This window comes from Enoplosus armatus, chromosome 23 (genome assembly GCF_043641665.1).
Source record: "Enoplosus armatus isolate fEnoArm2 chromosome 23, fEnoArm2.hap1, whole genome shotgun sequence".
NCBI lineage: Eukaryota > Metazoa > Chordata > Actinopteri > Centrarchiformes > Enoplosidae > Enoplosus > Enoplosus armatus.
Genome location: NC_092202.1, coordinates 15,278,478 through 15,291,169, shown reverse-complemented (window position 1 = coordinate 15,291,169; position 12,692 = coordinate 15,278,478). Strand labels below are relative to the sequence as shown.

General features: G+C 46.3%; 1 protein-coding gene across 1 annotated transcript in view; it reads left to right on the top strand.

Moving 5' to 3' along the window:
• mllt3 (MLLT3 super elongation complex subunit) overlaps window positions 1–3,572 on the top strand; it is a 31,176-nt gene extending 27,604 nt beyond the window's left edge. Inside the window, exons 11-14 of the mRNA XM_070930082.1 lie at window positions 545–641; window positions 774–842; window positions 1,447–1,518; window positions 3,441–3,572. Coding sequence (XP_070786183.1) covers window positions 545–641; window positions 774–842; window positions 1,447–1,518; window positions 3,441–3,572 — 370 coding nt within the window. The remainder of the gene's footprint in view (window positions 1–544; window positions 642–773; window positions 843–1,446; window positions 1,519–3,440) is intronic.
• The last annotated feature ends 9,120 nt before the right edge of the window (window positions 3,573–12,692 follow it).

Below are 12,692 nucleotides of genomic sequence, written 5' to 3'. Positions count from 1 at the left end.
AGTTGAGATGAAGTCAAAACCTATCCACCTATCTTTTTGCAATATATGCCAGAAAAAAATCCCCCCCCAAAAAATCAATTTCTTTGTCTTCTTACATCAAAATTCAATCATGTTTTCTACCTATGAAACGAAATATGACGCATGCTTACGTAAGCTTGAACCCACCAATAATATGACATCCACCCGTCATTCGGTCTTCAACTTTTAGCGGCACAGAGCTAACATTCATTAGTTAGCCAGCTAGCAACAGCATGGTACGTCGCTTAGGACACACCCACTTTTCAACGTTCAAATCAAATTCCTCCCAATTTTACGTCCATCCTAGCTATCCCGGAAATACGGCGCCATACGGACGTTGGATACTCTCAAAATGCCGTTTCATCTCGACTTTAACAACTTGTTTTAGTATCTTTTAAATGGTGCTTTATCACTATATAAAGCTGCGTATACAGATTGTTGAATTCTAGTTAACAATCTCAGCCTCTGAAGAAGTGTGATGCGTCTTCTGATGTACTGACTTTTTTCTTGTGAAAAAACCACTCAGGGTCAGTTTGAGCGACGGCAGTGAGAGTGACAGCTCCTCGCCCTCGCCCCCGTCCCGCAATGAGGCCCCGCCCATGTTAAAGACTACTAATAACCAGGTGAGATTGTATCATGCGTCGAATATATTTTGTCATTTAATGTGCCACAAAAGGGGGAAACCCAGGTGTTTTTGTAATGTTTGTCCGCTCCGAGTCACCTCGATGTGTTTCCTCTGTCCTCTTCCTTGTCAGATACTGGAGGTGAAGAGTCCCACCAAGCAGAGCAAGCAGGACAAGATCAAAAACCTAGATTGCGACAAGGTTTGTGTTTCAGTGTACAGCGAATCAAATAGACGAGGAAACACCAGCAACATGTGGGAACTGTGCATGCTCAGCGCTTGACTTCAGAGGCCGGGCTGATCTGTGATCTGCGTGCTCTGATGCTGCTTGGCTTTGATACAACACCTGTAGAAAGGGTTACTATAGTTATTATAATGTAATATTAGAATTATTATAACTTCCTAGTGGCAGCAACTTCTCAACAAACTCAAGTGGGAGTTTTCCAAAGAAGTCTTGGGTTTGAATATTTCCCCTCTATGTAATCGTAGGGCTTCACGACCCCACATGGAGCTTTGGCGACCCCTGATGGGGGTCGGGACCCCCAGGTTGGGAACCACTGAAATAAGCTACTGAACAAACAAAATAAATCCTATAGAAACACATCACAGTTAAATAACCAGTGTGTAGTGTTTTGATCATATAGTTCAGTATAGTTTGACTCTGTGTGTGTGTTAGACTGCAGCCTGGGACCAGTACAAATGGGTCAAATGTGGAGAGCGCGTGGCCCTCGCACCAGATTTCTAGCGTAAAAAAAAATGCGGCGTGAAAGCGGCAAAGCTAACGAGCTAACCTGCGTTTTCCCCAGGCTTACCTGGACGAGCTGGTGGAACTGCACAAAAGACTGATGACGCTAAGAGAAGGTCATATACTGCAACAGGTATGTATGCATCAGTGGTGTGTCACTCTGGGGAAACTGAAGGGGGTTGGAAGTCAAGAATATTGATGCGTATAAAGGAGCCTGCTGATCCGTATCCAGCGTTTGATATTAAGTGAAATTAAGTGTGTGAGAGGCTTCATTATACAAAAATCTGGCTCCAGGTCACCACCTCACCGTCTCCAAAATGTTTACCCATGGAGCTTGGGCGACACCTGACGGGGGTCGGGGGATCCCTAGGTTGGGAACCAATGGTACAGACCACATTCACAACCGTCCATTGCCTATGAGACATCATGGTTTGATCACTGCATTATTATCTTCTATGCACAAGTTACACCCCCCCCCCTTTACTGATCTCCACATAATATCACTTACACGCCGGCGCTGTTGGTCAGCCACGTTGTCGCGCTGGATTAGAAGAGGAGCCGGGATGTGTTACAGATCCTCGGCAATCTGCAGCTTCATCTGGAAGCGATTAATTATTTGGTTTAACCTCTCTCCCTCCGCCGAGGAGATTGCACGTTTTCTCGCTCGTATTCTCCAGGCCTATCGCATGACGGCATGAACGGATCTTCCCGGGCCGCGGCTGCCAAGTCCTGCCTCGCCCTCCTAACAAGACGGGGCCCTGGCTCCGAGGGGAGGACGGAATCCCGTCCAAAACGGCTTTAATTTGCACAGTAATCAAGCTAATCCAGCCCGAGTTCACCGACTGGCTCCACTTCCTGTTACAAGAGATGGAAATGATTAACTTCACAGCCTCCCCTGCACACTGGAGAGGGGACCACATATTGTGTCCCAGAACACTGTAAACTGCAGAAGGCACGTCTTCAGACAGTGGAACGAGAACAGGAGTCTTTTGAAACAAATCTTAAACGGCAACGACCAGTGACTGCAACAAGGCGCCGAAGTGGACTGAGAGAGGCGACGCCTGAGCATCTGACTTAGATCTGCCCTCTCATAAAAACTGCGCTGTAATTTCCCCCACATTTTTTTTTTTGAGAACTGTACCTACACCGACATATATGGGAATAGGGGGGGGGTTCCTTGTAATCCCCAGGACTCCAAACCAACCAAGCTTCATGTTCACCACAGGGTACAAAGTCTGAAACCAATAATGCCCAAGAAAGGCACATGAGGGAGGAGGCCTTAAACTAGAAGCAACAAACGCCTCCGACCTTATATCTAACCAAGTCTTTTCTCTTTTTGCTTGCGTGTTTGTTTCCACTCCAGTTCTCCTTGTTGTCCGACGTCCTCGCCTTCGACATGTTTAGTCAGAGATGCCATAACGATTCAATCCATCCATTCGATGTTTTATTGAAAGGTCCCACTTTGTAGAGAGTGAGATGTCCATGTCTTGTTTGATTATAAAGCAGGTCTGGGTGCTGTGTAAATACTGTGAAAGTATCGCTCAGTCCACGGAGAAATTACACACAGCCCGCATTCAGACGCTGCGCCTTTAAATGAGCCGTCAGGACTTCCGTAAGGTTGTGATGTCACAACTATACAGTCACCGCACTCTGCCACGCCCCCCAGCAGGTCATCTGCTCCAATCACAGCACCGCCCACCAAGTACAGGGCCGCTCCTCCACCCGCTCAGTCTGTCTGAGTTACTGGAGCGCTCTGCTCAGGAACTACTCTTCAGGTGTTTGGAGGTTGTTCAGTTTGTCTCAAATGGCTTGTTTCAGACAGAGGGGGGGAACTGAGGGGCTGCAGAAAGGGCCAGGAGGAGATACATAAGGACTTTTTTCAACTGTGAATCATACAAAGCTGCTCTAGTGGAGCCCCAGAATAAAAACAGAGAGCTGAGATGAGCATCATATGTGGCCTTTAATATTTTATTGCATAGGCAGGTAAATAGTTTTCACCACAGAGCCCTGATCACAGATGCATCTTGTGCTCACCCATTGTGCCCTGTTTTCCAGATTGTGAACCTCATTGAAGAGACGGGACACTTCCACATCACTAACACTACTTTTGACTTCGACCTTTGCTCCTTGGACAGAAGTACAGTAAGAAAGCTCCAGAGTTACCTGGAGACCTGCGGACTGTCCTGAGGCTCTGAGCAGCTGGCTGCTGGATCTCATGTCTCCACATAGACTTTAGATATTTTTTTTTTTTCCCTTGAATGAACTCCCATCGTTGGATGCAATGCAAAAAGCCCCACTGTGGCCGGGTCGAGTTGCTGTGTGTGTCCAGCCTGCTGGCTCTCTGAAGAAGATGAAGAAGAAGAAGAAGAAGAAGAAGAAGAGGTCGTCCCGCTGCAGAAACCAGAGCCAGGTGTCGTGGGGATGAGCCCTGTCGATCAGGAGATCACCCAGAAAGCCTTGAAAACGTCACTTGATTCATGGTGGGGAGTGGCAACCTTGTTGCTCTTAATGAATGTGCATATTGATACCATGTATGTTTCTTGATTTGTTGTTCATTGTGACAAATGCATGGTCAACATTGCCTTACAACATTGTAAGTCTTATTTATTGAATTTAATTTGCAGGTGTGTGTGTGTGTGTGTGTGTGTATGTGTGTGTGCGAGTGTATTTGAAATGGCAACAAAAAAAAAAAAAAGAAAAGCAGCAGAATGAGACTTTTGTTGAAGCACTTCACAACAGGTGTGTCTTTGAATTGCATTGCTGCGACACTCTGTCACTGACTTGAATTCATTTGGATGGGAACAAAAAACTGCCACAGTTATTTACGCTTATACATTCATATTCCAATCCATGAGAGACATAATACACGTGTGCAACGCTGTTTCGCAAATGCAGTTCGTAAAAGGTGCAACTCGCATTGTGCAACAAAAAAAAAACTGCTTTCCACAGCCTTGCAGGTCAGTTTCTGTGAGACTCCAGGTTAAAGGCCCGGCCCGGCCAATGAAGGGGAGTGGTTTGGACCGGATTGGGATAAATCCGGGTCCAGTTGTAGCCCCATCTTTTGAAAACAAAAAAGTTTTGGGGTTCTAAGTGGTTGGAACTCTTAGCACTAGCAAATACCACAAGAAGAAGTTTATACACAAATAACATGTAGGTTTGGCACCAATGAAGAGTTACACCCGCACACAAAACCACACATGTAAAAAAAAAAAAAAAAGCTACGCCGCCGACATCGGAAAGGGTGTTAGAGACGCTGTTCGATGTCGTTTGAAGCATAATGAGGCCTTCAGTGTGCTGGCGCTATTCTAGCTGCATCTGATTCTTTAGCTAAAAATGGCAATCCGTTGCAAATAACAAGTAAGTTCGGCATCAATGAAGAGTTACACCCGCACACAAAACCACACATGTAAAAAAAAAAAAAAGTTAAGCCTCCGACGTTAAAGGGTGTTTGAGTCGCTGTTCGACGTCGTGTGAAGCATAACGAGGCCTTCAGTGTGCCGGCGTTATTCTAGCTGCATCTGATTTGAAACAAAGAATCAGGAAGATTAAAGGGACTCTCGTGACATAAAAAGTCTACACATCGCGGCTTTAAACCCCCACCTTTTGGTTGTGACCCCTTTTTAAAGAAAAACTTTTCACTGTGACTGGCATTAGACTAAAGTGTATATCTGTACTACGCATGCATGAAACATTTCGATTACATTGCACACACACAGACAGACTTTCCGGCTGCAGGAGTCCAGCGCACCACCACATTTCACACACTAGTGCAACGTCATTTGGCAGTTTTTTATTCCCATGTTTTTGACACTGTATAAAGGAAGACGTACGTGGCTGCTGGAGTGAGCGGAGCACAAATCGCTGAGGTGAAAAGTTCTCATGATGCAATTGAAAATCAATTTTGGTTTTTTGGGGTTTTTTTTTTTTTTTTACCAAATCCAGTTTGAACGTGCCGCAGCAGGTCCTGCCCGCCTGCCCGCTGGCTGCAGCTTAAAGAGAGGTGTGGCGTCGGCTCATTTTCTGCTACAGGGCCAATGGAACATGCCAAAAGCATAGTGAATAGATTCAGTTGCTTTAGGATACTACTAATGTTTGTCTACAGAATATTTGCCATTGGGAGGGGGGTGGGGGATGGATGTGTAGACCAAGCCCTGTTAGAGGAAAGGGAGAAAAGTCCCTTTTTATGATGTCAGAGAGGACAAAATGCGCCTGTGTTCTGCATTTCTGAAATGTGTGAAAATGTTTTGGATAAATTTAACACAAATAAAACTATAAAAAAAAAAATTAAAAAAAGCCAATGGGACTTTTGGCTGACAGGTACTGTTACGGGTGTAAGGGGGAGGGGGGAAAAAAAAGAAAAGAGGAAAAAAAAAAAAGAGATCTTTTATTTATTTTGTGGGAGTTTGAGTTGTTTCAATCAAAGCTCTTGAATCTCTCTCAGCGTTCATTTCTTTCCGCGGAGAATGCCTTCGTTTTGATTTGTAACTAGGAGGACGCACGTTTGCCCGGTCTGCTCCACTACAACCGTGCCGGCCCTTTCCAAATGACCTTAAAGGGGTTTTCTCGCCCTTTGTTCTGTCTTATGGTTTCTTGTGTATTTTTGAGGACATACAATAAATATTCTGTATGATGTACAGATGAATTATTAAGTCACTTGTGGAGGAGATTTTCAATTGACTTTTCTTTTTCTTATCCTGGTGCAAAAATGTTTTGTACTTGGTGGGCGTGCTGTGCCTGGAGCAGATGACCTGCTTGGGGTGATGAACCCACAGAGAATTATCACCAACGACGGAGCTTAGAGAAGGTGAACGTTGGACTTTCTTCAGGAGGACGCGAACACAGCTCCAAGTGATTGCTAACGTTGCTCGGTGTACGCTAGAAATAGACAAAAGAAAAGACACCAAATCATTGAATTTTAGTCACTGAAATCTGGAATTTGAGAGAGAAACTGCCATAAATCAAACAGGTCGACTGGAATTTACTGGGACAAGAATCATCTTTCCAACAAACTTGTACATTATTAAAGGTCCCATGTTATGCTCATTTCCAGCTCTATGTTTTTATTCGGGGACTCCACTTGCGTAGCTTTGCGTGATTCACAGTTCAAAGAAGTTGCTGGGGGGGGGGGGGGGGGGGCGTGACTGTATAGTTGTGACATCACAACCTTACGGAAGTCCTGACGGCTCGTTTTAAAGGCACAGTGTCTGAATACGGGCTGTGTTGCATTTCTCCGTGGACTGGGCGTTTTGATTCTTTGACAGTATTTATGCAGCGCCCAGACCTGCTTTATAATCAAACAAGATGTGGAGAGCTCACTTTCTACAATATGGGACCTTTTAATAACGTCATTTAGTTTAGTTCTCTGATGGTATACACGAAAACTTTAAAGTTTGCCAGTTAACAAGGGCCGCTCTCTCCAAGCAAACGCTTCAAGCCGAGCGAGGCCGCAATGACGCCACAGCGCCGCAGTCATTGTTGCGGAGACAAAGCCGCCCCCATTTTTCTTCTTCTTCTCCAATCACAACACTGACAAATCTAGAGACTCTGAAGTGATCGATTCGCTGACACCCCCAGCTGTCAAAACCAAAAGGAGTGCAGAAAAGGAGCTCGGAGCGACTTGGTGTGCGTCTGCATTGAAGCTGCTGTCTGTGTGAAGGGAGCTGAATGTAGGCCGGATGAAAACCACACTGCTGTACGGTGAGGACCCCCCCCCCCCCCTCTTTCTGGAGTACGATTTACAAACGCAAAAGTGATATTTATGTGCGGGCGGTGTTAATTAAACGCTCCTTCATCAAAGCGCAAAGGGGGATAAACGTACAGCAGCGGAGTGAACTATTGCATTCTGGGATCGAAATGTCGACGATCTCCCTCCCTCCAGCGGACGGCAAGATCTGTGCCGTGCATGTTCTTCTTATGTCAGCCTGAGTGGGTGGTCTGAAAAGTTGGAAGTCCTCCAGTTTCCTCATTTATTGTGGGGGCGGGAAAAGAATCGCACACGCTTGCATCAGTCGGCATGTCACACATCTTAGCCCGGCCTGTTCCTGCTGACTGCAGGATGCACGTTTTTAAAAATGTCTCCGCGGAGGAGTTGGAAGGTGCTCAGCTGTGTTCTTCTATATTTAGTCGCGGCGCGATTCTGTGCTCTTCCAGTCCACTTTCATCCTGTGGATTTTTTAGCACAAGCTGTGCACCACAGCAGCAGCAGCAGGGGCCGACCCCACCTGGCAAGAAATAAATAGATATCGAAAATATGCTTTTATCCAGCGTCAGCCTGTCCGGCTTTACATTTTAGCGCCGCCGTGTAAAGGCCTCGGTATGCTTCACATGGTCATGTGTCGTAGTGTGTCTGTAGGCCTTTAAAGGAAGAGTTTTTACGGGGAGAGTCTCTGTCAGTTCACCCGTGACAATCCAATGAGACACATGAATAGCAAACAGTACAAAATGCAGTCACAGAGACCGGAGTACATGTTATTGTAGTTTCATGTACGCGTCTTGTTCTTATTGGACAACTGACAAAGGCTCAGCCGTCCTGAGTTATTAGCCCAGCTGGCAGCAGGGCTCTGAGGGTGACTGACAACTAGCGCCATCATCAGGTCAGAGTTTGTACAGCACTGTCTTGTACTTAAGAAAAGAAAAAGGTTTAGGCACATTTTTGGACAAATGCCTGCAGAGCGAATGACATTCCCATCGGCCTCAGCTGTGCTTTCATGCTGTGTTTCGTGTTAGCATGCTAACATGCTAAACTAAAATAATTAGGCATGTTAGCGTGCTGACATTCGATTTAAGCCTGGAGCACCGCTGTGTCCGGAGATGGAATTTTATACTCAAAGTTAAAGTACTGTAACTTTAAATACATTTTACTAAAGTAAAAGTATTTTTGTATATATATATATATATGATGCAACAGGTAATATTAGGCTACATGCATTACATATCCTGACACTAAACAATATAATCTCCACAGAGGCTGCAGCCCACAGACACACACATTAAAGCAAAGGAGAGACTGCTTAGTACACACACACACACACACACAAACACACAATGCTACGTTGCTAGGCAACACAGTGGTTGCTGAAGGTCTCATCTGTAAAGTGAGTTATAACGATCAACAACGAGTTTGTTGTTGCGCTCACCTTTTTGAACGTCATTCTGTGAGCCCTGTGCACCTGAAGTCCTCCACAATCTGCTCTAGGTTCAACTTCTTTAACCAGTCCACTCGTTCCCACTATAACCAGTCCGTCTCTGCCTCTCTGTGTGTGAAAACAGCAGATTTTGTATCGGCCCAAAGGTCAGACTTGTGTTCCCTGAGGCTCTGGTTATATATATGTGCTTTACATTTTTATGCTCCTGACATTTGGAACATATTTTTCTGTGACATTTCAGAGTTCATCCACACGGAACAGATGATTATAGGCGAGATTTTGATGAAAGCGTCGCCCATTGTTCCCTTTCCGTCAGGTCCAAACCTGGCAACCTCACTACGACGCCAAGACTATATTGTAGGAAGTGAGACCTCCATGTCTTGGTTGGTTATAAAGCAGGTCTGGGTGCTGTGTAAATACTGTGAAAGGATCAAAACCCTCAGTCCACGGAGAAATGAAACACAGCCCGTGTTCAGACACTGCGCCTTTAAACGAGCCGTCGGGACTCCCGTGAGGTTGTGATGTCACACTGCCCTCAGCCACGCCCCCCCCCCAGCAACTTTTCTGAACTGTCAATCATGCAAAGCTACGCTAGTGGAACCCCAGAATAAAAATATAGAGGTATAGAGATGAGCCAATTCCAGTCAACCTGTTTGATTCATGGCAATTTTTCTCTCAAATTCGAGATTTCAATGATTCAAATTCAGTGATTTTGGTGTCTTTTTTTTTTTTTTTTCATCAAATCTGCATTAATTAGATGCATCACTGTGTATAGTTATTAAGGCAAACACGTTAGCAAACAGTTGTTAGCAAACTTCAGATAGATATCACCATGTAACTGGTCTCACATAGCCAGACCTATCTCTGCACTCAGGAGCGAGGTCTTGCTCAGGTTGTTTTCTGAACGTTCGAAACGATCCACAATAAAACACCAGCGTTTTCTTCCTTTTTGCTTTTGGTTGGTAAACAACAAAATGGTGCTTTGCCACCACCCCCTGGCGAGGAGCGGAGCTTTTTTTGTGTTGCTGTTTTGAAACTTAGCCACCCTGGAAAGGTTCAGTTACAGATATGGTAGTTTTAACAGTAAAACTCAATTCAGTTCAATTCAAATTGCGTTTATTGGCACCAACGTCAAAACACAGCTTGTCCAAATATTTGGACAATACACAGTGACATACATGAATGATATACACAGTATAACCTGTGATAACACCTGTGTAAAACCCTGCACATTTAAATGGAGCCACACTTTGTTCATATGGCATCACCAGACCAGCAGACAGCAGACCTACCGAGTTTCATTTGTGGATGCTTTCGCTGCCGTTCCAAAATGGAGACAAGAAAAAGAGAAAGTGGCTGCTTAGACTCCTGGATTAATTTAAGCTGTTTTCCTCTGAGAGAATAGAGCTGAGGGAGGGGGGCGGTGTGGAGGAAGAATGGAGCCCGGAGGGGGGGGGGGGGGGTTCAGAGTCCAGGCCAGCCAGCAGGACATCCTGTTTGAGCTTCCAAATACCATTTCCTCCAATAAAAAGGGGGAGACCTTCGAAATAATCTCCCACAGAAGAGACACAGAGACATTGATTGTCACCCTGGCACGAGGCCAAGGCTGAGGCGGAAGGCTCTCCTCCCCCAACCCCCCCTCCCATCCACCCACCCACCCCCGCCGAGCCTCTGGACGGCAGTCAAAAAGCACCTCGAGGAAGTCATTAAAGCTCAAGGTTGATGAAAAGTCTCTCCTTCCTCCCTCACCTCACCTCCCTGCGCTGTCTGAAGGCATGCTGCTCTGAGAGTGAAAAAAAAAAACGCCTTCTACATTTCTGGGTTATTTGCGCCGAAGCAGGTGTAGCTTCCAGGGCCACATGCTGGAGGTCTGATCTTGACAAATAATAGTCTGAAGAAATGCTTTGTGCAATAACTCGTGCTCTCATGCCTTGCTCTGTTCTAAATTCTAAGTAATATCTTGGATGTCGTTGCCCATGTAAAGATCAAGATCTCGTAATTCCTTGAAATGCACGCTTCACGTCTCGAATCCTGAGTTTAAAAAGGTTCTGCAGCTGGAAACTGACACGTGGTTCACCTGGTCCACGATGCGGACACACCGTGCCGAGCACCAAAGCAGCCACTCACTGGTGCTGTCACAGCACGTTAGCATCTCTATAGCTACCACTTTGAATATGTGGGAAAAACGGGCACGCTGCAGTTTTTTATCACTGGCAGGTTACCACAGCAACCGCCGCAAACCTCACTAATATGTAATATGTTAGCAAGTGGTAACTAGCAACACCCTGGCTACCGTACTAGCCATTTGAGGATCGTATGTAGATTTTGTTATATAGCCAACAGTTTAGCAGCCACTACTTTAGCTCCACTATAAGGTTGACATTTGCGGTTATGAGTGAAATATCGCAACAACTCTTGGATGGATTGCCGTGAAATTTGGTTCAGACGTTCGGTTTCTCTCGGGATTAGCAACTTTGGTGATACCCTGACTTTTCCCATGACGCCGCCTTTGGTTTGTGACCAAGTACCTACTTAACTACCTTCACGTCAGCTTCAGCTGTACATTGTGTCTTATGCGCTAATTAGCAAATGTTCGCACGCTAACAGGCTAGGTGAACGTCCACACGTCGAAGTGTCCTTGACCCTGAGCAGCACCTTGCACGGCGGCTCGGTCGCCATTGGTGTGTGAATGTGCGTGAATCAGACCAAACAGTAAGACATTTACCGTTATAGATGCTAACCATCAGCATATTTCTCCTCTTTCCCAGATGATTAAAGATCTGTCTTTTTCCATTTTCGATTCATTCCAATTCATAAACTCGTCTTGTCCACTGGTGTCCAATCCACTACCTTTACGTCTGATGGTATGTGTGTTGTGTGGAGCTGAATAATATACTGAATAATTATAATTATAAGTACATACAAACAAGGTGTGAAAGTGCAAAATTGAGAGGGTCCGGCTCCTGTAAATCCGATGTGTCAGAGCTCCTTTGAAGTGTTCAGTCACATTTGCCTTCGCAAGCCTATTGCTGTATCGTCCAGTGGGGGAGCTGACAGCAAAATGAAGACCACCAAAGCATGCCCCCTGTTTGCAAAGGGATTTCAGCCCCCCTGACCACTTTGCCATTGTCGTCAAATTTGCACAGAGCTGCAATAATTCAAAGACACTCATCATATGCTTTTGGCTCGCTTGTGTCCCCCGTTTCCCCCCCCCCTGTGGCCAATCGTGTTGACCTTCCTGTCAGCTCCCCTGTGGAATTCTGGGTGGCGGGGCGCTTCTGCCTTCGTCCCTCCAGCCACCCCCCCCCCCCCCCCCCCGCTCACAGAATGCATACAAATTAGCCTTTCAAATATCAGATCAAGTTATGTAAAGAACAAAAGCAAGCAGACTTCAAAGGGGAGGGACGAGGAGGGATGCTGCACGCAGAGGCTTCAGCCAGCTCTCTCAACCGGCCCAGTCCTCAGAGGCTGTGGTGGATTTGATTATTGTTTTTAACCCCTCTCCTCCTCCTCCTCCTCCTCCTCCTCCTCCCCCTGGCTGCCCCCAAGACCCCCTGCACTACCAAAATGGGCCCAGCCTTTTGGAGCGAATCCCAATCCCAAAACCTGGTCTTTGATTTCAGGGGGCTTGGCACTGCTCCTTCTCCCCCTGCTTTGTGCCTCTTGATGGATCTAGGCGGGCCGGCGAACCGTGACCCCTGCCAGCCCACCCCGTCTGTGTGAGAGCACACACACACACACACACACACACATACATAGACAATGCCAAGCCACCACAGAACCCAACAGGAAAGGGGGGGGGGGGGGGGTCGACAAATGTGCTGAAAGCGTCTGTGAATCAAAGTCTCATCCCTGACAGAGATTACAGGCGCGGTGAGTGTCGTTGCCGCTTTCATTATGTCCGTTCTGATAAGTTAGCCATGTGTGATGCGTAAGGAGGAGAGTCTGGACCGTGGCCTATTCAGCTGCTCTGAACCACCTGCCACCAGATGGACCCGAGTGTGAACTTGAACAAGGAAGAAGGGGGCGGTGGAGGGGGAGGGGGGGGGGCACTCCGATTCCCAGCCCTACCCGACAGCCAGCCTCATTTTCTCTCTTGACTGTGTTATCAAACCCAGCGTTATATATATAAATATATATATATATCTGACGAGCTTGTGCA